Source organism: Drosophila busckii, chromosome X (assembly GCF_011750605.1).
Source record: "Drosophila busckii strain San Diego stock center, stock number 13000-0081.31 chromosome X, ASM1175060v1, whole genome shotgun sequence".
Lineage (NCBI taxonomy): Eukaryota > Metazoa > Arthropoda > Insecta > Diptera > Drosophilidae > Drosophila > Drosophila busckii.
Window position 1 is genome coordinate 811,868 of NC_046608.1, and position 25,357 is coordinate 837,224.

A 25,357-nucleotide genomic window follows, 5' to 3' on the forward strand; every position below is an offset into this window, starting at 1 on the left:
ATTTTATAAGTATGTTCAATGAATTTTAATACTTAACAAATTTCGAGTTTTATAATTTAACACTTTATCATTTATAATAAATTTGAGTGCATCAAAAAACTCCCACTTGCTGGTATAATTTTTTGATGTACCCTGGCCATCTTTCTTCTGCTTCACTCTGCGCACCTCTTACATAAATTGTGTGCGCAAATGATGAATTTTCGTTTTAATTTCATCTTCACTTTTCTTTAGTTTTTCTGCGATTTTGCGATACGCATTTTGCTTTTTGTGCTTAATTCTATAGTCTGCTGACGACACATCCCACTCCATCTTCACTCCAAACATAAACTCAACTATGTACCTAAACCACATAGCAATACAAAAACATAAATCCAAACAACAAGCTCGACCAAATTAAAATAATAAGACTACGCCTAGGGAACACCAAACTCACCCATCAACATTATCTCAACCCCAGCTTTCCACAATCCTGCCCACTATGTAACAATAATAATATTAAACAAAACATATTCAACAACACCAACCCACTAGACTTTCTCACCCACCCAGACCCGAACATAGAAAAATGTTTACTCTTTCTCAAAAAATCAAACACATACCAATCTGAAATAACTTAAATACAACAATAATGTATTTTATTTACATAAAATGTCAATTATGTAAATATGAAATAACATAAGAATAGATTAACTAGCCAATACCAACAAAATAGCCGAAGGCCTCGCCGCTAGTGCTATTGCTCATAAGTTAGTCCAAGTTTTGTAAGCTAAGCTAACCTTTAACAATAATTATAATAATAATGAGTATTGCACCCAACGAAAATGAAGCAAGCCGCTATCACTGATTGAATGCCAATTAGAACACACATGTTTAAATTTTAGTAAATATTTTATAACAATAATACAATACAATGCTTAGATTGGCATTATGCGGAACAATTAGTAATGAACATACGAGTATATTGTGTAAAACACCTTTTGGGGGATATTTATGTATGTATACATATGTAATATTCGAAATACCTTTTGCAACGGCTAAGAATAATAACAATATCAATGTGATAACTCTAAGGAATACACAAGACTTTTTGGCTAAAACAAAAAATTATTGTCGAATGTCAATATGTTTAGTCCAATCTATAAATTATATATGAGTCCGAATCCAAACTGAGCCAATCTGCAACGTAAATTAACGTAGAGTGAAATTGTAACATTTGTAATATATGTAACATATGTATTAAATATATATTTCAAATATTAATAAGAAGAAACAATAGCAAATAATAAACATTTACATACATACATAGACGAAAAAATAAGCATGCCAGTTGGAATATATAGCGTATATATTTTTTAAAATAAACAGTTAAAAATTAGTTCAACAAAAAATGGATACGTTTCAGTTGCGCTGACTTGGCTGTTCTATTGTTTCACTCTTCATCTTTTTACTTTTGTTGTAGGAGTAGAAGCAGGGCAGAGAATACACATAAACACAAGAGTCGATATAGTCTACTTGTACTTCTTCATGAACTCGGCGTGGAATACACGGAACTTTTCCATCATTAGCTTTAGTTTGTCTGTCTGGGGCAGAATGGTGCTGCGGAAATGATAAGTGCCTGGCTTCTGACCAAATCCACTGCCAGGAACAATGCAAATTCCTAAAATAGAATTGAGTTAGTTCATGTTGGATAGTGGATAGTTATATTATTGCTGCTAGTAATTACCGCTTGTCTCGAGCAGTTCAAATGCATAGAAAGCATCGGGAGCCATGCCCTTGGCCTTGGCCGCCTCCACAGCCTTGGGAGGTATCTCAATCTGTGGGAACACATACATGGCACCCTGCACAGGATTCACCGAGTAGCCTTCAAAGCCACTCAGTGTCTTGTGGACCAGCTCTGCGCGCTCCTTAAGCTTGGACAGCGTGTCGTTCTTCTCCTTCTCGTACACCTCATAGGATGGCTCACCGGGCTGTGGTGGATTGACCAGTGCGCTGACAGCCACTTGACCGGCAGTGGTACTGCACAGCGCCGCTGTGATGGACTTTGTGAGCATGGCCTTGACCTTTGGGCATAGATTGACCACCTCCATATAGCCACCGCGTATGCCGCATTCACCCAAGAAGCCCTTGGAGACGGACAAGAAGCTAACCAGCTCCTGGCTGGCATAGGGCTCGCCCATCTCATGCATCACTCTCTTAAACGAATAGAACTTGGAGTTCTTATCATACACATTCGCCTGGTATACTTCGTCAGCCAACAGCAGCAGCTTATTGTCATGGGCAAACTTAATAATCTCCACAATATTGTCGCGGGTCAGCACCTGGCCAGTGGGATTGCCCGGATTGATGATGACCAAGGCGCGTGGATTACATTCCTTCTTGGCCTCATCATAGGCGCGCTGCAGCTCCGTGCGACTTAGGCTCCAGCCCGTCTCCTCATCCAAATAATAGTCAACCTTCCTCATGCCGTATTCGGCGATTGTAGCCGAATACAATGGATACTGTGGTATGGGCACCATGACTCCAGGCTGCTGGCCACTCACCTCACAGCTGCAAATGCAAAGCAAACGTGAGAGGAAATTCAACCAACAAGCAACCAACTTTCATATACATTTCGACAGGATTATACAGACAGAATATCAACTTTGAATCGTATTCGTCTGCTTATGGAATTGCAGACGACTGTGTCGCCCTTCCCATTTGCTTATTTTCTCCAATGTCAAAGAATATATGTTTAGACAATCCCATTGTCCATTCTATTGGTACACCTACTGTATAAGCTGCAAAATGCTCTTGATGCCTGGCGACGCACCGCCAGTTAAATAAATGTTTTGCCAATCGCTAGCCACGCCACCATCGCGTTTCTGTATGAAGTCAGCCGCCTGACGACGCACCACTTCCAGACCCGCAGAGTCAGTGTACGAGCCCACCGAGTGTCCTTGGCAATTGTTCAAAATGGCGCGGGCACGCTCCTTCACATCGCTGGGATAGTCAGACGAGTCGAGCAGGCGAGGCTCAAAGGTAAGCGATAGCAACTGCAAATCAAATAAGAGCATATTTAATGGGTGTTCACGGTGGCAGTCTATACACGGCGTCTATCTACGGCACTTACCTGACGCAAGAACGTCATTGGCTGTTGACCCATGGCATGGCAATCGCCTATGTTGGCTCGTATCACCTGATCGAAAGGCTTCTTGACGCCCTGCACAAAAGAAAAACAAAATATGCAAATTGAAAATGAAATTAGTTGAATTACAGTTTGCTGAATGGTCGGTCGGGCGGGGATTACGCTAATGTGATTTTAATTTGGCTCGCAATTGATTTGCGACACAATTTGTGGCAATTACGCTAAATAAGGCACAATTGTTGTAGACGCAAAATATAGATTAGATTTATATCGAAATAATAACGGCGTTGCTGCTAAAACAAATGAATTTAGAAAACGCAATTTGCATGCATTTTATATATTTTATAGCTAAATATAGGGATGGAGAAAACGACCATAAATAAATAGAAACTATGTTTAAACAGCTGCTGCGAGCACTTTAGCTATGAAATCTAGCTCTAGTAATTGACACAGTTAAACAATTTAGATGATTTGTTGAGCTACAGCACGTTTATAAATAATTGACCGCACTGCATAAAATATGCATCACCAAAGTTGTGAAGAGAAGGAGGGAGGTGGGTGGCAATTTAATCATTTACTGCTCAAATAAAAATGTAACAACAAATCACGAACTTAATATCAATCGGGCGTAGCTGTATATAATATACAACAACTAACTTACATATATGTATGTATAGAATTACAAAAACAATTAACCAGTGTGTAATAAAATATGATATTATATATGTAGTACATTCTGAGCATGCATTATATCATTGTATTATATTTAACAATGCTATCTAATCTTTAAGCTTGCTTGCAAAAACATTCTCATAAAACATATACAGTACTAGCTAAGCAAAGTGATCATATCATATCATAAATTGGGCGTATTTTGGTGAGAAAGAAATATAAACTTGGGGTATTACTTTGCTTACCTCATGATTGGGAATCTTAGCTGATAAAAAACCGCTTGTTATAGCGCACACACACACACACACACACATATGCATGTGTATCAATTATATTGTATATTGTTGTATGCCTGTAAAGACATCAATTGTTGCCAAGTTGATATGCAAGCCACTTGTGAACCTGCCGCTCAAAGCACCTGATATATGTATGTGAACATATACATACATACATATACATATACGCAATCAGCTAGTATGTGGCTATTATATGCCTTATAATATATACAACACGTTGGTATTTGACTGTACACTTTGCGCTAGGAAATTGTAAACAAAACTTTAGCTGCGAGAGGCAAATTCATGGAAGCTTATTGTCTATTGAGTTCGATTTTAGTTTAGTCATCATATGTTCATTTGTATGTGCTTATATCTGTAATGTGTGTGTGTATTTATCAGCTGTTTGCATGTTATTGTAGAAATATACAAATTGCTAAATTATGACGCTCTCAACAGCAATTGTTGAGAATTTCGGATAAGACAAGTATATGTTGTGCTGTTAAGCATAACATGATTATGTTATTAACAGCATAGGTGTGTACAGCTGCTTTGACGCTCTAATAGGCTAATGTAAAAACACATCTTTATAAATACACACATACACGCATACATATGTATGCATGTATTTACTTCATATACCATATGCTCATGTCAAGCACACGAAAAGCCATGAAGAAGAATTTATAAATTACAAAAGCGCTGCAAATAAGGAAATGAGCAAAGTAGTTAACAAGCGGTGGGAGGGGTACCAGCAGTCTGCGCTCTGACTGCGGCCAGTTAATGGCATTGAAATATAAAATGCTCAATTTAAAAAACGCGACAAAAGAAAGCAGCAACAACAATGCGCAATGCAAGTGCAATCTGTTGGAGTTCAATGTGCCAAGCAAGAAAAAGGTGGACATACAAATATAGGGAAGCTGATAAACGCACTAAAGCCTCCATATCTTTTTGCGTTGTAATAATTAGAAATACATATTTACATAAATATGTATTTACATACATTTTCATGTATGTATATGTATTAATGTTATTTCTCTGTATGTGCTTTTCACAGCTCATGCGCATGTTTGTTGTTGTTATTACTGATTGCCTCTTACTGTTTGTTTGATAACAAGAATTCCAAGCCCCACAAGGAGCTCTTACAGCATTCAATTACACCCACTGCTGTCCCACTGTCTTGACTTACATAATCGTGTGAAGTCATAAGGAAACTGAAACAAGTCCCAGTGCAGCGTAGCCGGCAAACTGAAGGCCGTTCACTGAACTTGACTTATGTTAGTTTTGGCAGTTTGCCCATAAAGCAGCAGCAGAATAGATGCCATGCCATTGAAACATAAAATAGGAGTTTTTAGCTGCGCAATAGCAGTAGAAAAGACCTTTTCAATAATTGAACTCAATTAAAAGCGTTATGAGCAACAACAATTACAAACACAATTAGAGCTCATCATAATCCGAGAAAATAATAATGAAACAAAGACAATAAGAATTGCTCATGGAAATAAATAATGAAAATAGTAAAAATTTTCTATTAGATTTACCTAAAAACTCATATAGAACACTTTTTTGAGTGCTTTTGCCAGTTAACAGGTGTGCGCAAAAACAACGAAAATTAACAGCTAGAAAAAAATAATGTGAGCAGCAAACTAATACATATGCATGTAAGTACGGCCATAAGTGAGCATGCGAAATGTTGATTAGCACGCAAAGTAACAAGCCAAAAAGAAAATCAAAATTGGCAGGTGAGATGTTGTCAATGGGAAGAGAGAAACGTCAGGTTGTGTTGTGTTGTCACTCACCTTCTCCAGCTCCTTTTCAATTTCGCCGGCGCGTATTACAAGCGGACCACGCACGGCATATTCCATGGTGATAAAGTTGGGATTGATGTTCTCCAGTTGTAGACATTTTGCAGCCATTTCGCTTTGGTTACGGTTGGTTGTGGAGAAACAGCTGTAAGAGTATTGACAAAAAAAAAACGTAAAAAAAAACAAACAACACAAGGCACACTCTGTGCGGACTTTCAAGTCTCAAGCAAACTTATTTGTGTTTAATGCAAATTTTGCTTGCTTGCGGCGCAAAAGAAACTCAAAAACAGCAAATATAAAAACACTAACCGAGAAGGAGCGACAAATGTTGAATGGCTACCACGCGCGTTCAGTGTTTCAGCTTGACTGCGGCGCGGCGTCGCTGTCGTTCTCGTCGTCGTTGTTAGCTTTTGAGTGCTGTTATTGTTATGTAGAAACGATTTCCAGCGACGTATGACAACATTCGGCGCTATTTTACATTGTTGCTGCTGCTGGCTGCGCTGCTGCGGCATAGCGACGACAGCGGCTCTGCTTGTCATAAGGGCAGCACGCTGCATGCCGCAGGAGTTATTAAGTAGTAGTCGGCTCATCTTAACCGTTGCTTTCTCTCGTCTTCCTCAATTAAAGTTACGTTAGGGTCTTCTACACTGCAAAACAGAGACGCAAATGTTAACGAAAAAGTCTGTACCAGAAGTGCGAAGTGTGGATGTATGTACATGCGTTCGATTCGATTATATGTATGTATGTATATGTGTACACATGCAGGTATAAGAGCGTAAGCTTGATTTATAAGAGTGGTATAGCAATCGCAAAAATATTAGTTTGCTACGTGCAACGCTAGATGGCATCAGTTTCAAGAAAAATAAAAATTATAAATATTGTACAAATGTATGAAAATTGCCATTGCAAAACATTGCATTCATTTTATTCCAGGTGGCAACCATGTATTAAAACTGGTCAATTATGTTGCGTATCAACTAATTTTTGTTATCTGTATAGAGCTTATCCTTATCATGCTATCAGAACATGTTTTACAATTTCAATTACAACTATTTGCTATTCCTTGTTGGATTTAGTCATTCAATTTAAGTACTATAAAGTGTAACGGAAACCGTTGTAAGGCTGTTTACATTTCGCTTACAGGAGAGTGTGACCACACTACTTTAGCAGTAATCGATAGCTTCGATCACAATTGGTTACTGAGATTTAAAAAAAAAACTACTTATGTTTCACACTGTTTGCTTGCTTGCTTTTAAATTATGTCATATTTTTGGCTTGCAACTTTAACTTTCTAACAAGTCAGTATAATCATGTTTGGATGCTATAGACAAACAAAAAAAACATGTACTTTTGACTTTTAGCAAATCAGACAGACTTCTTATCAGTGACGTCTTAGTTTCAACTGGCAAGGCTGTGCTTTTGCTGTGATTTTATACGAAATTAAAAAAATGTATAATCATTGCTGTTGATCTACATACATATATGCATATGTATGCAAGGTCTATCTGGCAAAAACACTTTGAAATAACAATTGCATAATGAGACAGTTCGTGAAATGTGAAAAGTGTGCGCCAAAAATAAAAATGCAAAATATTGAAAACCAAGACAATAATAGGAATGAATTTTATTGCATATGCATGAGTTGGTGCAAGCAAAGCAGTGAAAGTAAGCACTCGTAATTATATTTGTATTCTTTTTTGATCAATCAGTCATCCAAGTTGGCACTAAATAAAATGATATGACAATATAAAGAATACATTTTGCTTGAATTTTAGTTAATAACCATTTGCTTGCTAACATAATAAACAGAAAGTATTAAATTTTGACGATTAAGCCCATAAGCTTGCTTGAATTCCATTATCAGTACGGCGAAGTCTTATTGGTTTGAAACTTGAATATTAGCTACGTAAAACAATTTTATTTTATCTACGGCATGAAAAATAATCTTGAGTATTTGTTAAATAATTTTTACAGTGTATTAAAGTCATGTATCTTTGAAGTATAATAAGCGAATGCTTGTGCATATAGAATCGCATGACATAGCTGTGAAAGATGAACGAAAGCAAAATTTACCTAGTATGTGAGCAAACACAATGTGGGTTAATAAAAGCAACTTATGTATGTGGAAGTTATATATACATAGATTAAAACTGGTTTCTATAAAGCTGCTAAATAGCTACGTCAATAAAAAATACTTTACATACATACATAAGAACATATACAAATTTATTGACTTGTAAATATGAATTAATTGAGTTGTGGCAGAAAATATGCTGATTTAGTTATGGTATGAGCTCTAAGCAAATCGCAACTGAAGCCTTTTGTTGTCGCTTATGCAATGAGCTTAGCTGAGTTTTAGGTTGGCATGCAAATAATACAATAGATCAGATAAGATAAGCCAGTTAGATATGAGTAAATTTAAATTAATAAGTAGCTATCGCTTGGTAAATTGATTAAGACTGTGAATTTCAGGTGCCACAAATCCAATTGACACATCAGCAAATTAAGTCAACAAATGGATAAATGTATATGGAGATGGTTTGGGTGGAGCAAATTGTTAATTGGCATGTATATACCAGCTGTTGCACACAAACCATCGACTTATACACGTAATAATTCTGTGAGAGAGGCTCGACTTTGGCACGCAATTCAATTGAATGCGACACGCAAAATGGTAAACAAAATCAGTGGCGTCAATTTATGACAATTTAACGCACGTTGATTTTTTTTTCTTTTTTTTTTTGGTTTGTTTGTTAGGGAGCTGCTAATTGTGTCGGCAATTTGCCAAAATACCAAGAATTCGCGTATGTATGCAGGCACAATAAACAAATGTATGTATGTTAAATGTATGTATGCAATTAGATCAAGAACGTGTCGTCGTCGTTGCACTTGGCCATCGATTTTTGCAATTACTTCAGCCTTATGCAGCTTTCTCTACGCACCTTATGCACAATTTGGAGCAAGCACCAGAGGGCGGGAACAGAACGTTGCACTCGATTATCTAACGTGGAACAAATTGACGACTGCGACTGCGACTCTTGCTTGTTGCCCCTTTGCTGGGTTGTTTTGATTTGTTCCTGCGGTCGGTCTGCGAATAAATTAGAACCAAAAATCAGAATTCATTACATTCACACGTTTATAGATAATAAATGTACATATACGTATGAAACTGAAACTTATTAATAAACTTATCTGCGCGTGTTTATATACATACGTATTTACACCGAGACGGCAAGATCTATGTATGTGTGTATGTGTATGCGCGCTCGCGCGTGTGTTGTCTAGTGTAGAGCGTTCCACCTTGCGGCAATTAAATTTTGAATCTGTTTTGAATCTTGCAGCACACTTTGCAAAGCCAATCAGCTGTTTTTTGCTGATAGTATTGCTTTCTTGCACGCACATACCATAGTATTCCCATCACGCTTGCACACAGTTATGCTGGATGATACTTGCCAATATTGATGTTTGCTCTTGCACATCACTAAGATAAAAATTGTATAGCTTAAAGTTTGTTTATTAAAATACTCGAAAATAAATCGCCATGGCTGAGGCAATGTTGCAGCGAAATACACAAGGAAAATGTAACTGTAAGTAGCTAACAATTGTGCTAAACAAATGCAATAATAATGATTCAATTAATGTGACCCTGAACTGATTGTAAACATATGTATACATACTATACACCAACAAACATCATATACATGCATAGACAACAATATGAGCGATGAAGAGCTGCAGGAGTGGCACACAGCCTTTCAGAGCGAGGCGCAGCGTGAGAATTACATAAATCACAATCTGGAGGTGGTACGTCATTATCGTACCGAGGCCATATTTCGTGCGCCCACTTTTGATATTGAGCGCAATGCCATTAATGCAGCCATTGCACGGCATGGTCTCTATGCGTCCAGCAACGAAGCTGTTCCTCCAAAGGCTGGAGAGCGCAAGGATCCAGAACAGGACCAAGAGCAAGAGCAGGCGCCGCCGGTGCGACGTCCACGCTTAGAGCTAGTTGAGCACAACGATAATGTGGCAACAACCAGTGGACAGTATAAGGCGGTAGCACACCTTCTGGCCAATGGCCATGGCAGTGGCAGTGTCAACAACGGAAGTGCAGAGCAATCTACACAGGTGCAGGATATGGCCATTAGCAAGTCCATCGATAGCCTCGGTCTACATCGCACCCAGTAGTTATAGACATATAGAGTTATTTATTCAATTAAATGTTTAAGCGAATACAGTGTGTGTACGTACATTATTCATATACTATATGTATGTTTGTGTAAATAATATAAGTTGACTTATATAGTGTATATAGCGCATTTAAAACATAGTTCTTTAGAGTTTAAACCCAACTATACTTCTTAGTAGTTTGTGTGTCTGTAACGTAACCTAAACGCAAATACATATATAAATATAAAAAAAAAATCATCGTCATATAACGACATCTATTTATTTATTTTTTGCTTGAGTATTGGAAATATGTTTCTTTTGCAATTACTATTCGGTTATGATATTCTTTGGTTAGCTTGGGATATACAACTTTTGGCTGCATTTGCATTCTGCGTGATTTTCTTGTGGAATAAATACTATTGCATTAGATTGTTGTTGCAATTGTCTAAAGCCTTATTTTTTAAAATAAAAATATATTTAATATGTCGAATAATGAAGAAAATAAACATATATGTCATAGAAATAATTTGCTTTAGTTTAATGGCACCTGGTGGCTAGTTTACAAATTAACAAAAGGAACAAATCTTTGTTATAACGTAATATCACTCGTTATATAATATAATAATAAAGAACAATATGTTTAAGTCTTAAATAAGTTAGCCGGCGCCCAATGAAAGTGTGTGCAAGTGGGGAATGTGTAGGAGACGAAAATAATTGGAGTTCATGGAACAAGTGACTAAAAAGCTGGAAGGTATATACAAGAACTAAGATTAATTTTTGGTTTAAGCTTCACATATTTTGACTAGACATTTAGACGTTAGTATCATTATTACTATCATGATCTGGAGGGGGAGTATCAAGAGCAACCGGACGTGAAACAGTAGCATCTGGATCAGCTGCAGCATCTGCATCAGCAGTAGCATTTGGATCAGCAGCAGCATTTGGATCAGCAGCAGTTACAGGGTTGTCATCTATGTCCATGGGAACAGTTGGAGCTGGCTCAGTTGGAGCGGTGAGGTGTGCATCGGGGTTATGGCTATGGCTATGATGATCGTGGGCACCATTTGGATGCATGAGCCGTCGATATTGATGCAAGCTGGCCAAGATGCGTATCATAATTTGTGCGGGTACTGTAATCGTATCACGTGTCTCCACCAGCATGATCTCATTGTTCCTCATTAGCTGCAAAGGGATAACACATATATGAAAGCTTTCAATATTCAATATTTAGCTGCGTACTTACACTATCTGTGGCGTCGGGATCAAAGATGGCCTTAGACCCAATGGGTGCCCAGAGCTTAACATTGTAGTCTATGCCGGAGCTGATCATATAAGGTAGTGTAGGATGCGGTTGCACACGATTTACTACGCGCTGATCGGCCAGAAGTGTCTTGATCACTTTACCCGTCTTACGCTCCCAGACAAAAATATGGCCACAGTCAGACCCGGACATGACAAAGTCATCTCCCCAGAAGCAGGCGCCCTTAACCATAGTGCGTGAGTTGCGATGGCCTTTGAAGATCATCTTTACATAGTCAAAGGTGGTCAGCGGAAAAGCACAATCCTTAATTGGTTCTCCAGGCCTACCAGAGACGCCTGCAGATGTTGTTGCAGTTGCTGCCGCCACTGTGGAATAAGTAAATGTTAATAAGAAACTATCTGAATGGATTTTAATCCACAAAAGTATTTAACCTACCATGGCAATCACCATTGCACTCTGTCGGTGGTGCTCGCCTCGAAGTTGACGGTGATTCAGCATTGACTGCGCTACTCTGATCATTTGTTGCCGTCTCGCTCTGATTCTCTAGTGTGCGCAAGACTGCAGTTTGCCAGGAATTGTTGCTGCTGGCGCTGGGGCTGTTGCCACTGGCATTGCTGTTGCTTCTGCTTCGATTCCTGCGAGGCAGGGGCCTGTTACCATTAGACACACGTGGGGGACGCGTCTGTGAGTTAAGCATGCGAAAGATCTCATCGCTTAGACGACTCAGCACTCCGGGCTCTAGGGGCGGACGCGCCTGTCCTAAATTCAAACGGTTCTGGCCGTGTTCCACATTTGCTATAGAGTTGGGTCCTGTGTCAGACCAATCGCCACGGAAACGTAGACGCGGCATTTGCGGCTCCGGATCATCGTCACGTCTTAGTTTCGGCGTATAGCAGCCGCTCTTAAGGAGCCATTGATCGCTGTAGCCAGGATGCCGCAGATCAAATAGATACACTTGCTCCATGGAGTAGCTGACAAGGACCTCCTGCTCGTCGCTGCTAAACTTGATGCAAGTGGGACGGTAATGACGTCGTGTATACTTCATGGGTATGGGAAAAGCCCTAAGTGGCCAAGTAATGCGCTCTCTGTCTGTGCCGGATCTAAGCATGCGACGATCATACAAACGCACTATAGAGTCGGAGCAACCAATGACCAGTTTGAAATGATTAACTGGCGCCACATCCATGGCGGTGACGGCGCATGGTGCTGTAATGAATACATGCTTGTCACAGATGCTATCCTCGCAACGGTCATTTACACGCATATCCACACAGCGTACTGTGGCATCTTCGCCGCAGCTGAGAAAAGTGCGCGAGATATCCGGCATTGGCAATACATCGTAAGTGCTGCCAAAGGCATGACAGTCAAATATGTTGCCTCTGAAAGCGCTTTCATCGACTAGGGCCGCCTCGGTGCTTCTTGTGCCTGGACCATAAGCTCTTAGAAATTCCGTATGCTGCACAATGCCCTCACCGGAGCATGATATCACCGCCTGATCATTGGAGTGGGGCATGAAACGTGCACTAAAGATATGACGCTTATGCTGCGTCTTGGCGCGCACTGCAATCAGCCCACTCTTGGCCTCAGTTACGGCTAGGTGATTGTCATCCGAGCCGGATACAAAATACGTGCCGCTGGCATTCCAGTTAACCGTATTCACACAGCCATTGTGCAACTTAAATGTGTTCAGTATTTCCAAACGTTGCACAAAATCCAGCGAGTCTATAGCGATTTATAGTTTATCAAAAAAAGGGTAAAGAATGTAATATGTATAAGTATACAGCTTACTTTTACAGCTGGCCTGTAAATTGGCGAATGCAGCAGTGCCATCTTGATAGGGAAACGTATCGATGCACTGATGCACGTTACGACGTAGATCCAAGTTGCTCATTTGGAACGCCCTATAAACAGAGCAAGTTTATTAAAATATTAACAAAGGACTGTTAGCTTGTGCAAATTTACATATACACATACGTATATAGTATGCATATCTATATTTCTGTATCTGATTTTTTGGGGGTGGGGGTTGAAGTGGGTGCTGTTTTGTACCTGCGTAGGATGTTCACATTATAAAGAGCTTACTGTAAGCTACTCAATCATTGCATTTTCTTTGTGCTATTTTTGCGCTAGTGTATGTATATGTGCGGCTATAGAATTTAATAATAATTACATAAATACAAAAATCAAAACAAAACGGTTTAAACTTTATTCTGTTGCATTTATATTATACGTGAAAGCTTTTTCTCTGCAATTTTATCTAATCTATTTATTTTTCTGTCTGCCTTACTTGACATTGACATTTATTCGCTGTGTGGATATTATTTTCTATTTACCTATTTTATGCTGCCGTCTAACATCACAATTAATACAATGGCACACAAACACAATTCAATATTTATTTTTATTTGCGAGGGCCAGTAGATGTTTGACACGGCATCGATGTATCGGCGATGTATCGATGTTCAGAAAGAATATCAAACTTTGATGTATAATATTCAACATCGATATTACCATCGATGTTCCATCGATGTTTTTGGCCACACTGTTATTTAAAACCTTTGCTCGTGTTTTTTTGCACAAGGACCTTATCGTTACTAAGCAATTACATTGTTAAACAAATATATATGGTTAAATATTACTGCAGCTTATTACCGTTATTATATTGGATTTGGCTGCACTGGCTAAATCAAAAATAACGTTATTCAAACTCTGCATATAATTATCGAAATTGTGTTATCGGCCACGTAGCCTTCTCTAATATTTAAGTTACTTTTCGCGCCGTCATTTTTGTACAGAATAGGCGTTTCTTGGAAGTATATGAAAGTTTTAGACATAATGGCTGAGACTAGTGACTTGGAGTCAAATGGTCAATTAGAAGCAACGTAAGATAACGAAAATTAACTATTTGCTTAACAAAGTCCACCATTTTATTTTCTTATTAATTTTTTCTTGGAACGTTCTGAAGGCTTGTTGAAAAGGATACGGAGAAGACTGTGAAGTTTTCAAAGCCAACGATGTTGCGTTTAGTGCGCGTTAGTGAAAACATTTTGAAGCGCATATTGCGTTCAGGACAAATGATATTGGGCAAGGTGCCAGCAAATGCTAACGCACACTATCTTATAGCCGAGGGACGTGAATTAATAAGGTCGAAAAAGCCACGTGTTTATCGTACTGGCAACGGCTTTAAATTGAATCAATTTGAGGTGCTGCTACGGTCTATGTATCCCAAAGAGCGTGCCATATTCTATAAGAAGAAACCTCAGCCGCAAGGCAAACCCTTGCTGGTGATGATTTTCACCATCGAAGTACTTCGATACGAAGTGATCAGCATGCCGCAGCCCAAAAAACCCATACAGTCTACCAGCTTTGACAAGGTCTTTTCTCTGGCACAGATTCAGTATATGCGTGGGAAGAGGCACATGCAGGGCGCCAACTATTGCCATGCAGTGGCATTTTTTGAAATTGGTATCACTGAGCTGCATTATTGCTCGCTTGGCAGCGATCTTGAGAGGCACAAGCAAGTGACTCTCTTAATACATCTCTATACAAATTCTATGATTTGCTGTAACAAGTTGAATATACCCCAACGCGTATGTATTATGATGCAGGCCATGCGAGGCTTTTCGGAAGACAAAATACCATGGGAGGCATTGATACATGAAGGACGGGCTCTTACCTCCATGGGATATTATGATCAAGCGCGTACTGCCATAATGAGTGCTCTAAATAAGGATCCACAGAATCAACATATTATCGATGAGATGATTAAACTCAATCGTGTCGTTGGCGTGGGCGTGGAGAAGGAAATAAAATTGGACGTGGAAAAGGAGAAGGCTGAAAATGTGTTGCGTTTTAAGCAGCTTTATGGAACAGTATTTAGTGAGTTTGTAGCGACCTCTGATATATCGTTTAAAATGCGCATTGAATGCAGCAAGGAGCAGCATGAAATGCTACAAGTATTGGCCAATGAGCACAATTTAAAACTAGCACACTCGGCCATTGATGAGGCCACCGTGATTGTTTCTAAAAAATTGAAGAACAAGTATGTAAATACAGATCCACCGCGTAGAGCACGCCTTCAGTCTGTTGAAGAAAAAAAAGCAGCAGAAGGCGCACCACTTAACTTGGTCAAAGAAAAAACCCATGAGTTGAAATAAATGCGCTTAAATTACATGTACCTATATATTTCAATAAAATGTTATTGACGATTAAGAATTTGAATTTGAATTCTATTAGCAGTTACTTCGGCTGACAGTGTTTTTTTCATTTGTTCTTAGCAATTTTATATCCATACTTGGGCATTTATATATTATAAAAGCTATAAATAGTCAAATTTATTTATTTCAGTTATACATATTTTGATCTTGAAAAATAAAATAAGAATGGAATACCAGGAGCTTCCCAAATTTTGTATTGAAGTAGAGCGCACAGATGGGTTTCATGGCTTTATAAATGGTAGTAATGTCAACAGGTCAACAGAATTACCACACTTTTGTATTGTATTATATTTACTATCCAGTGGCAAAATCACTTAATCAGATGTATGAATTAAGAAGTTTGAATGACTTCAATGACAAAGGTTTGTGTCTAATTTTAAATATCACGCGCGCAGTTGGCTGGAACTTAGTTATGCTTAGTGCTGGAACTTAACAAATATGCTGGATGACAGTTCTAGCAAGCGGTTAACCGCTAAGTTGCAATGCGCTTTTAAAAACTGAACCGCTAAGTAGCAGTGCTTCTGAAAATATAACTCGCTAAGTAGCGGTGCTTGTAAAACTATTAACCGCTAAGTAGCAATGCTCCTAAAACTGATAACCGCTAAGAAGCGGTTAAAGCAGTTGCTTGTGTTTTTTTGTTTTTAACTGTTGAAGGCACAGGTTGTGTCGCTGTTAGCGCGGATATTTTTTAATTGATCAACAATAAGTAAGAAGCGTGCTGAGTGCGACTATTGTTATTAATGACTATTGTTAACAATATTAGTGGAGATATCGCGACGATTTGTTTGAAACTAAGCGGTAATTTGTTGCGCGTGCGTGTTCAATAAATTAATTTTTTTTTAAGTGCAATTGTTATGTTTGCGTTGTGGAAAATGCAACTGCATTAGATAAAACCAAGTTAAATAAAAGCACTGTTGCTGCTGCCACAAATGAGCGTGCGAGTGTCATACACAAATTAGAAATCTTTTGTTTATACAATAATAATAAAAAAAAACACACGAAAAGCGAACATAAAACAAAAAATAACGAATAAAAAGTAACGGGTAACAAGTGTTGTTATTGTTAGGTGTGTGTGTGTGTGTGTACAGCGGAAGGTAAATTATGTTTCAACTAAATTCAGCTTCCAAATGCAAATGTTTAAATAAGCATAAAAAGATTGCAAAAAAAGCAAACTGAGAATATATAGACAGATAGTTAAATTTTATGTTGGGTGAATGTTGTTGCTATTGTTGTTGTGTTGCTCTGGTTGAAAAGTTAATGAAGCAGAGAAGAAGTAAACCAGCAGACAAAAACAAAATAGCGCAAAAGAGCAACAAGTGAAACAAAAGTTAGCTGTAAGTGTGTGTGTGTGTGTGTGTTCATGCACATGTATTTGTGCCAATTGTTGGCATTAGAGTTCATTCAAATTGAGGAGAACAAAACAAAAAACGAGCATTAAAACTCCAAATAACAAAAACAACAATAACCTGTTTAGTCACGCGGCTCTCAAATACATGAAGCTGCTGCCATTGCCTCCCCCTCACACACACACAGACACACACATACACAGATAAACTTGTCATAGAACTTGAAGTCAGTTATATTGTTGTTGTTATTGTTGGTATTGCAGATTCTTAAAGCTGCACACGAACATTTGCTAAATGCCAGCGCTCATTGTAGAAAGCGACAAAACGAACAACAACAACAACAACAACGATGAGTAGAAGAACTAAAGCAAACATAATAGAACCAAGCTAAACAAAAGAAATACAAGTAAGTAGAATGAGGGTTAGAGGGTCGTAGGCTTAGCAAGCACAACAACATCCATATTAACTTGGCTTGTGATGAGTTTTAGTGCAGTCTTTATGTTCAGCTGATATTCATATGTATATATTGAAATAATTGTTGTTGATTAAACAAATGAAGCTACAAGTTGGCTATACAAAAAGCAAAACCAAGAAATAAATCAGAAAAGCGTAACGCGATCGAGAAGCGACGAAGAGTACTTGAGATAAACTTTCCCATTACAATGAAAACCAATGCAAGACATGACAACAACAACAGCAACTGCATTTACGATTATTATTGTTATTTCAATTAAATGAAGCTGTGCATTTAGTTTGCCAACATAATTATATTAAATGGCAATTCAATGAAAACTTCCCCGCGGAAAAAAGTGAAATTTTCTCGCTGTGAATGAGACAGAGAGAGAGAGATAGAGAGACAGACAGTGATAGAGACAGACAGAGAGAGAGAGAGAGAGCGCTAGTTTAACTTTTTATTCACGCCTATTAAAAGCCAATGTACAATGTTTAATTATAATTAAATTTAGCATTTACCGCTTCATATAAAAGTGCATAAAACTTATATGTATGTATATAAATAACTACAAATAATTGAATTGTAAAACGCAACGTGCAGTTTGCTACAAAATGAATGCAGCTGCAAGCAACCACAACATCAACATCAACAACAACAGCAACACAATAACAACAATATCATCAACAACAACAACAATTGCAATCAACGCTGGATCTGCTGCAACGGCGACGGCGACGGCGACGGCGGTGATTAGCGAAGACCTTATCAAAACAAAGACAAATAGTAAGATGCAACAGAACGTGGTTGCGCTAACTGCGGATGATAATGAGCATGAGCAGCATCGTGACGCCGATAACGATAACGACGACGATGATGATGTCGATGATTTGCCACAGGCATTGCCATTCTGTTTTGTACGCGTAAGTGTTCCCGATTATGGATTACCTAGAGCTTAAGCCCACCCTTCACCCCCTCACCCTGCTAAGAGAGCATTCTAATTAAAATTTTTTGTTATTATTCTCAATTTTGTGCTTTAAGATTATATACGCTTTATGAAATTAGCAATGTACATAATTATTTTCGTGTTTGTCACTTTTGCTGAGCGTTAACAGCTTTAAATTTTTTTTTCATAAGTCTGTGCTACAATTCAGTTACTTTTTACTCTTTTACTAATTTTGTTTACCACTATAATTCACTGCACGAGCAGAGAGGGCGCTATTAAAATGAGCGTCAAGTGGAAATTTGTATTTAGCACGCAACGTTGATTTTATAGAACTTTGCTCCCATCCCCCATCATACAAAAAACAACAAATAAAAAAAAAAAGAAGAACTCGCCGCATCCGCTGAGCAAAAAATACATGAAGCGTGTGTGCGCGCTCGATCACCCTCCCCCCTCCGCTCATGTATTTTCGGCTGTTATTACATGAGTCCTACAAGTGTTAATTTACTGCTGTATGTGTGTGTGTGTGTGTGTGTGTGTGAGTTTGTATGTATTGTGTTTGTGATTATGCCGTAACCTTTTCTTCTTTTTAGTTGTTTTGTGGGGTCGTTTGTCGGGTCGACATGTTCATCTTCATCTTCTGGGCTCATGCCTTGGCTTAGGCCACACCTTTCTCAAGAGCCCCCTAAACATGCGCATTATGTAGATATTGCTTATTATATCTGATGTGCAAATATATTCGGATCCCCCGCAATATAATGAAGAACTTGTTGCATCTACTAACTATACTTTGGCTTTGTTAAAAGTGCATACATATAATTAAATCTATAATTTATAAGCTGTATATTTGAAATTAAATGGGAATTTGAAATGAAATTCAGTGAAATATTGTTTAGCGAGTCTACTTCAGAGTTAAACATAATTTTGTTTTGTTCTGTTTAAATATAATTTTTTGAAAAAAAAAGTCAAGACAAATGCTTGCAAATTTTTCAGGGGCATCTCAAGTGCTGTACAATTTCAATCTTTAGCTGCTCCTTCTTCTTCTTTTTATTCTCATTCTTCTTCTTCGTTTCCATGGGTAAAAGCTCTTGGTGCACTCACGACCTATGTTGGCCTAACTTGGCCGCCACGTTTGGCGTGTCATGAGTCTGGCCAAAAGAATGATTGGCCCTTTTTGTTTTTGCGGCTCATAATTTGTTGGGAAAATTGTGTTTTGGTTGGGTCTTTGTGCTATTGCTGTCAGCTGTTCATAGACTAGATATCTTAGCGCTACGTACTAAATTATTAATGAAAACTGTCCAAGCACTCTCGGCCATAAAGCTTGCAGCTTTCTGTGGCATTTGCCAGCTGTCATTGTCGACTGGTCATTAGGGTGCAACTGCTGTTTTTATATTTTTTTGCCTTCTGGCCCTTACATGTGTGTCCCACGGGCGGCAGCTTTCAAAGCAATCAACACACACACACACAAATACATATACATTCTCAATCAAGTCGATTCGCCACGTCTTGCACCCACAAAATATGCAAAGGCAGCGCAAATCCGAAGCATGCCACGCTTTGATTGCTTTGGCATACTCTATTTGATTTCAAGAGCGAAGTACTAAATTCAAAATTAGGTGTAATAAAAATATACAAATTTATGTATATACTAGTTAAATAGTTATGTTAATAGTAAATAACAAAGTAACGCCTCTACATAATTCACTTTGATTTCGAATTGTAGTCATCTAATAATTAGCAACTCCAAGTGCATGATATCAAATAATTTTGATTTGAAGAGTATTCGAGCTACAGCAGATTTCAATTTTTATTGCATTTTCTACATTCGAGTTCGAAAACGAATTCGAATTCGGATTTGTTAAGGCCAACGCCTTAAAGCCAAGTCCAGTGTTTCGCTTGAAATGAGTTTGCTTGGCTCATTAATGATCGAAGCGCAAAAGGCTTTTATTTTATAATTTTTTAATGCGCCGCAACTTTCATTTGTTGGTTGACGCTTTGTTGCTTGTTGTTGCTCATTAAAATGACAATCGATCAACAGCCAATGTTCTCTCTGGCCCCACCCACAAATATTTGTATAAAATTTGCATATGTTGCGCCTAAATCTGTGAGCTGAAGCTCAAGCGCTAATGTTTGCATATGCTGATTATACCACAGAAAAAACCAAAAAATACAAATTTGGTAAAAATATGTTAAAAATTTGCTTGGGCTTGTTTGCTTAGCTTTTGTTTATCCGCTGAGCAATAAGAGAAATATTTGAATTGCATTTAGCTAGACGAGCGTTAGACATAATTAAATGTTTGCCTGAGATTTAAGATTTTTCCACTTTCCCAGCCAGCGTGACTTTAAAGATTTAGCTCCCCTCCTTGCCTCCCTGCCTTCCGCTCTCTCGCCAGTCTTGGCCATGAGTTTACATAAAAGCCAGCTAATGTGCCTGAACCTTAAGCTTAGCCAAGTTGACCTCGGCGCCTCTGTTGGCTGCCAACTTGAGTTAGGCTCATCCTGCCTCCTTGCACTTGCCACCTGCCAACTGCCAACTGCCAACTGCCACCTGCAACATGCCACATGCCACATGCCGCTTGGGTGAAAGTTTAACGTTCATAGCCGTAGTATTTCTCTAAGTCGACTTGACAGTTGCAATAGCCGCTTTAGCAGCTGCGTACCGATTAAATAACGCAACTAACTAACTAACTAACTAACTAGCTGACTACTACATTATGATCGAAAGCTAAACTAGATAAACTTACTTAGAGTAGGGCGTACCCCGGGCAGCTTACATATAAACGCAGCTTACATTATACTAAATATGTTTTTGAAAACTTTAAATCATATGCATGCTCACTTGTTTTACTTAAACAGTTTTGTTAACCATTTTTTTTCTTTCATACCACAAATTGATTTTTTGCTATATATCTGAAGAAAATAATGCTTAAAATAACTCGCGTAATTTGAGGAATTGAGGTGTAATTTGCTCTGTTGCTTTAATTTTTCGGGGCTTCAAACTTTTAGAGTCTGGCAAACAATTTTATTTCCTAGAAACCTTTATCAACATAGTATTAGATTTCTGCAATAAATATTTAGATAAATATGCAATTAATACTACGCTCTTTTGCTAACTGGGCCAAAAGCAAAACAAAACAAAGCAAAATACTAAATTTAATGTCACGCTTGCCAGCGCCACAAATTGTCATAAATTTGTTGAACATGCAGCGCTTGAATTTATTGCTTGGAAATAATTTTTGAAATTAAACTGAAATTTTAAAGTTAGAATCTTTGGCATGTAAACTGGGCCTAGTTACAAGCTGTAGGCCAGTTCTGCTTCGTTGCGTACGCATACAGATCGTGAGAAAGTTTCAACTAGATATAGTAGTATATCTTCTTTTTCAAGCTCACACGCAACTTTTGTTGTTGTTTTTTGTTGTTTTTTGTGGCAATGAAAATACAAGAAAATAATGCAAAAGAGTAAAATATTTGTTTGTTTTATGCAAATGACTTTCTTGCAACAATTTCGGGTGTGATATTTTGAAATAACATTTTTCCATTTCCTATTGTACAATGAACAGCAACAACAGACACAACGAACAAATACAAAGTTATGCAAATTTGTTGTTTCTTTTTTGGGCATTTGGAGGGAAATTTTGTTTGCCGCGGCGGCGAGTGCGTTGCGCAACGAACACGCACCGCCCAAAAAAGATAACGCCAAAGTTATGTGGTGGGGAGAGGGGAGGAGAGGGGACTGGAGGCGGGGTTGCAAAAGCGACAGACAGGGAAGCAACTGACAAGAGACAACAGGTTAGCCTAGTTAACAGCTAAAAAATATATATAAAGAAATGCTGAATCAGATGCACATGTTGCTGTTGTTGTTGTTGAGCTGGTGATTAACAATTCCGATTCCGCATTAAAGCCAAGTAAGCCCCATTGAGTGTGGTCCGGTCTGGTCAAGGAATTTCACTCTGGTTTTCTACATACGCCCAATGGCGTTGCTCTCTCTCGCTCGCACTCTCTCTTTTCCTTTTCTCTCTCTCTGTCTCTTGCTGCTGCTTTTTGTGATGTTCCAACTTTGAGCATATATAGAAAGCAGTTGGGAAACTGAGCGCATACAATGTTCGATCTTGTATTTATATTCATGCATGTGTCCATATGTGTGTGCGTTCAAACTGGCCGAACAGGTGAGTGCGTGCTTCAAACAACAACAACAACAGCAACAACAACAACAACAATATTTGTTGCTCGACCCAATACGAAAGTCTTATCCGTGAAAAGTGCAACAGCAACAGCAGCAACAAAAACAACAACTGAGCTGAAAAGCGCAAGTGAAACGAATTATGTGTGCAGACAACATCATATGAATATATATATGCATATAGATATATACATATATACATAAGCGTAGTCTTAGCATTTTAATTGATTTACATTTACATACATATGTATGTATGAATGCTTATAAGCTTGTTTATATATATTATATATTCGATATACCATAGACATTGTTACACTTGCTATAAAATTTCAAACGTTCTTTAAAGCTATGGGTGCTAATATTGTATCAGCATATCGTAAAGAGAAAGCAGCTCAGTCGGAAATTTCGGCAGTTGAGGTGGCTGCTGGGCTACAGATCCCAGCTGAGCCTTAGAAACAAAGTCCTGCTATACAAAGCGGTACTTAAGCCTATATGGACATAGTTGTGGGGTACAGTCTCAACATCAAACATAGACACCCCGTAACGTAATCACCTTGCAAAAACTAATCAAAGCACCTTACTATGTGAATAGCCAGAACCTTGGAATGCCCAGTGTACCTGAAGAATTATTTAAATTAGGTTAAAATGTATAGCCTAAAATACAAGGAGAGACTGGTTAACCTTCTTGACAACAGCCATCATCAAACACATCACTCTCTCCACTTTCCATTTAGGTCACCCAAGGAGTGGTAAATATCCCCTACATGTGAAAATTCTATCATTCCCGTAGCCATAGAACTTACTTCTTATCTTTAAATACATAAATTGTAAATAAATATAAAAAAAAATATTGTAATTTATCACAGTTTACACAAATACATTTTAGGCTATAGTTCGTATTTTTCGCCCTTAGGATAAAATATGGTCTTGTTGTTAAATTTTTATTCCAGATGGTGCTTGAAAATATATTCACTTTTAATATATACTTTTGAATTTGTGACTTAATATAATTTGAGAATAATGAATACAAATTAACGATTATTATAAACTAGATCTTGAAGAATGGTTTAATTTCAGATTAATTAACTTATTAAAAGCAATGAGTGAAGTTGACTGCTTGAATTTTTGGAGGGTATACATTTTTCGTTAGCGGGTTTGAGTTTAAATTTAAGAATTAAATAACAATATAAATATATATATAATTCCAATGCGTGCTTGTAAGCATATAAAATAAATAAACTAGCATTGATTTAATTGCAAACACTTTGTTTTCATGGCTCTTCCTGTCTAGAATTTTCCAATTAGGAGTACATGTTCTTTTGATCAACCTTAATGGCAGTTATCACACACTCTAAGCGACTTTAGGTTGACGACAACAATAAATATTGTTTAATGTCTAGGAAAACTGAAATGAGAGTTCGAAATGTGTTTTTTCTTTTTTTTATTTTGGTTGTGCTTCTCTCAGCTTGTCAGCTGATTAAGTCAAAGAGTTTCGCTCCTAAAATGGTATTTTAAGTAGTTTTCTGCTTCTTTCTAAGCTGTCGCAGTTTGTTATTTAAGCTGATAGCCGCCGCCGCCTTACAACAATGCAACTGGAAATGGACACAGAATCAAAAAGAAAAGAACGTTGCAAGTAGCAGCATTTATGGCTGGCCTCATGCCTTTGTATGTGTGTGTGTGTAGTGGTTGAAGTTTATCAGATTCGAGGAAAATACTTGAGGGGTACCTATGGGTGCCTTGGCCTGCCTGTCAGCGATCGAATTCTTTGTTTAATTTTCATTTTGTTGACATTTTCATTTTCTTATCGAACTTACGTTACATGTATAAACGCGTTCTTTTGTTATTGTTTAATTGTTCTAGCTGTTGTTGTTGTTGCTGCTGCTGCTGCTGCTGCTTGTGGCAGCTAATTTGGGTTATTGTTACGCATCGATTGCTTAACCTTATTACGAAAGTTAAGCACATTGTTGCCACACACTTAAATGCACTTTACGATAACGTCTAACGAAAACAAATGACACAACAAATTCAATATACGTATATACCGATAAATACGAAATTTGTTTACTGAATTTACTTAATAATTTTGACTAAAGCAGCAATGCTTGGGTTGTAATAAATTGCAAAGCAAATTGAGCTTATCATTTATAGACCTGAGTCCGCTAAAGCTTATGGTGTTGTATATACATATGTAGGTCTGACAATGAGTCATCAAGGTCGTAGACTTTAAATTTCGTTGCGCATTAAGTGCATACTTAGTCGCTTTGACTAGCCCGGCGCAGACAAGCAGACAAAGTAAAGTAAAGCTCGAAAGTAATGATCGATTATGCTCTGTGTCCGATCTTATACCAATACCATGGAAAATCACTAAGCTTAATTAATGCCTACCTATAAATGTTTCATTAATGTCTTATATTTAATTCATCCGGTGAGGATAAATGATGGTGGTGAATTAAAATAGAAAGAGTATATAACAAATCGATGTCTGTACCACTTTATTAATACCAATTTATTAATATTAATTGATATCGATAATATCGATAGCTTGATAGGTCTCACCTCGAAGATGAGAGTCTCTACACGGTTCGCTTTAAGCTAAGAATGTAACGAATTCGAAAACCCAATATATGTACATACTTAAAATTAAACTATTATTATTCAAATGATATCAAATTATATTCAGAAGATTTCCAAGACAACAATAAGACGAATTTACCAATTCGCATAACTTTAGAATTGTCATTTAGATTTGTCCCAGTCTGTAGCTGAAGGCGCAGTCACGCTCATTAACAGTGACTCTTAATAGTATCGTCTTTGGCTTTGGCTTTGGCTTTGGCTCTGTGGTTAATGTCAGCTGCTCTTAAATGCATGTCAATAACCCCAGTGCTATTTAATATGTTGGAAAAGTGCAAAACA

The 25,357-nt window shown here is 37.8% G+C and overlaps 5 protein-coding genes across 7 annotated transcripts in view; 3 read left to right on the forward strand and 2 right to left on the reverse strand.

Annotated features, from left to right (window-relative positions):
* Window positions 1–1,327: 1,327 nt before the first annotated feature.
* LOC108606341 (alanine aminotransferase 1) lies at window positions 1,328–9,182 on the reverse strand. 2 transcript variants are annotated; one of them, XM_017996386.2, is made up of 8 exons: window positions 9,091–9,182; window positions 8,819–8,964; window positions 6,186–6,518; window positions 5,871–6,021; window positions 3,110–3,199; window positions 2,770–3,032; window positions 1,724–2,547; window positions 1,328–1,657 (listed from the first exon to the last, which is right to left on the reverse strand). In XM_017996386.2, the coding sequence occupies exons 3-8, from the start codon at window positions 6,464–6,466 to the stop codon at window positions 1,509–1,511; spliced, it is 1,758 nt and encodes a 585-aa protein (XP_017851875.1). In that variant the 5' UTR covers window positions 6,467–6,518; window positions 8,819–8,964; window positions 9,091–9,182; the 3' UTR covers window positions 1,328–1,508. The 2 variants fall into 2 exon arrangements, with proteins under 2 accessions (XP_017851875.1, XP_017851874.1); XM_017996385.2 differs by having other exon boundaries at window positions 6,186–6,523.
* An 83-nt stretch (window positions 9,183–9,265) lies between these two features.
* Window positions 9,266–10,315, forward strand: LOC108606344. The gene is made up of 2 exons (XM_017996388.2): window positions 9,266–9,463; window positions 9,586–10,315. The coding sequence occupies exons 1-2, from the start codon at window positions 9,418–9,420 to the stop codon at window positions 10,062–10,064; spliced, it is 525 nt and encodes a 174-aa protein (XP_017851877.1). The 5' UTR covers window positions 9,266–9,417; the 3' UTR covers window positions 10,065–10,315.
* A 223-nt stretch (window positions 10,316–10,538) lies between these two features.
* On the reverse strand, window positions 10,539–13,609 carry LOC108606340 (DDB1- and CUL4-associated factor 6). The gene is made up of 5 exons (XM_017996384.2): window positions 13,595–13,609; window positions 13,096–13,208; window positions 11,743–13,029; window positions 11,290–11,672; window positions 10,539–11,228 (listed from the first exon to the last, which is right to left on the reverse strand). The coding sequence occupies exons 2-5, from the start codon at window positions 13,196–13,198 to the stop codon at window positions 10,857–10,859; spliced, it is 2,145 nt and encodes a 714-aa protein (XP_017851873.1). The 5' UTR covers window positions 13,199–13,208; window positions 13,595–13,609; the 3' UTR covers window positions 10,539–10,856.
* A 451-nt stretch (window positions 13,610–14,060) lies between these two features.
* LOC108606343 (inactive peptidyl-prolyl cis-trans isomerase shutdown) lies at window positions 14,061–15,464 on the forward strand. Its single transcript, XM_017996387.1, has 2 exons — window positions 14,061–14,189; window positions 14,273–15,464. Exons 1-2 carry the CDS (start codon window positions 14,125–14,127, stop codon window positions 15,462–15,464), a joined length of 1,257 nt encoding a protein of 418 aa, XP_017851876.1. The 5' UTR covers window positions 14,061–14,124.
* Window positions 15,465–16,183: 719 nt separating this feature from the next.
* LOC108606339 (rhophilin-2) overlaps window positions 16,184–25,357 on the forward strand; it is a 29,325-nt gene continuing 20,151 nt past the window's right edge. The window contains exons 1-2 of one of the 2 annotated variants that reach the window (XM_017996383.1): window positions 16,184–16,618; window positions 17,836–18,244. In XM_017996383.1, the coding sequence (XP_017851872.1) occupies window positions 17,936–18,244 (309 nt within the window). In that variant the 5' untranslated portion in view covers window positions 16,184–16,618; window positions 17,836–17,935. The remainder of the gene's footprint in view (window positions 16,619–17,835; window positions 18,245–25,357) is intronic. The other variant, XM_017996382.1, reaches the window with a different exon arrangement.

Excerpts from the sequence above, each read along its gene's own strand:
- LOC108606341 (XM_017996386.2), bottom strand. The coding sequence starts at position 6,466 with ATGAGCCGACTACTACTTAATAACTCCTGCGGCATGCAGCGTGCTGCC. Across the intron at positions 3,200-5,870 it reads TTGAAAAGGAGCTGGAGAAG|GGCGTCAAGAAGCCTTTCGA; the intron begins GTGAGTGACAAC and ends TCTTTTGTGCAG. Across the intron at positions 1,658-1,723 it reads TGAACTGCTCGAGACAAGCG|GAATTTGCATTGTTCCTGGC; the intron begins GTAATTACTAGC and ends ATTCTATTTTAG.
- LOC108606344 (XM_017996388.2), top strand. The coding sequence starts at position 9,418 with ATGGCTGAGGCAATGTTGCAGCGAAATACACAAGGAAAATGTAACT. Across the intron at positions 9,464-9,585 it reads TACACAAGGAAAATGTAACT|ACAACAATATGAGCGATGAA; the intron begins GTAAGTAGCTAA and ends ATACATGCATAG.
- LOC108606340 (XM_017996384.2), bottom strand. The coding sequence starts at position 13,198 with ATGAGCAACTTGGATCTACGTCGTAACGTGCATCAGTGCATCGATACG. Across the intron at positions 13,030-13,095 it reads TTTACAGGCCAGCTGTAAAA|ACTCGCTGGATTTTGTGCAA; the intron begins GTAAGCTGTATA and ends AAATCGCTATAG. Across the intron at positions 11,229-11,289 it reads ATCCCGACGCCACAGATAGT|CTAATGAGGAACAATGAGAT; the intron begins GTAAGTACGCAG and ends ATCCCTTTGCAG.
- LOC108606343 (XM_017996387.1), top strand. The coding sequence starts at position 14,125 with ATGAAAGTTTTAGACATAATGGCTGAGACTAGTGACTTGGAGTCAAAT. Across the intron at positions 14,190-14,272 it reads AATGGTCAATTAGAAGCAAC|GCTTGTTGAAAAGGATACGG; the intron begins GTAAGATAACGA and ends AACGTTCTGAAG.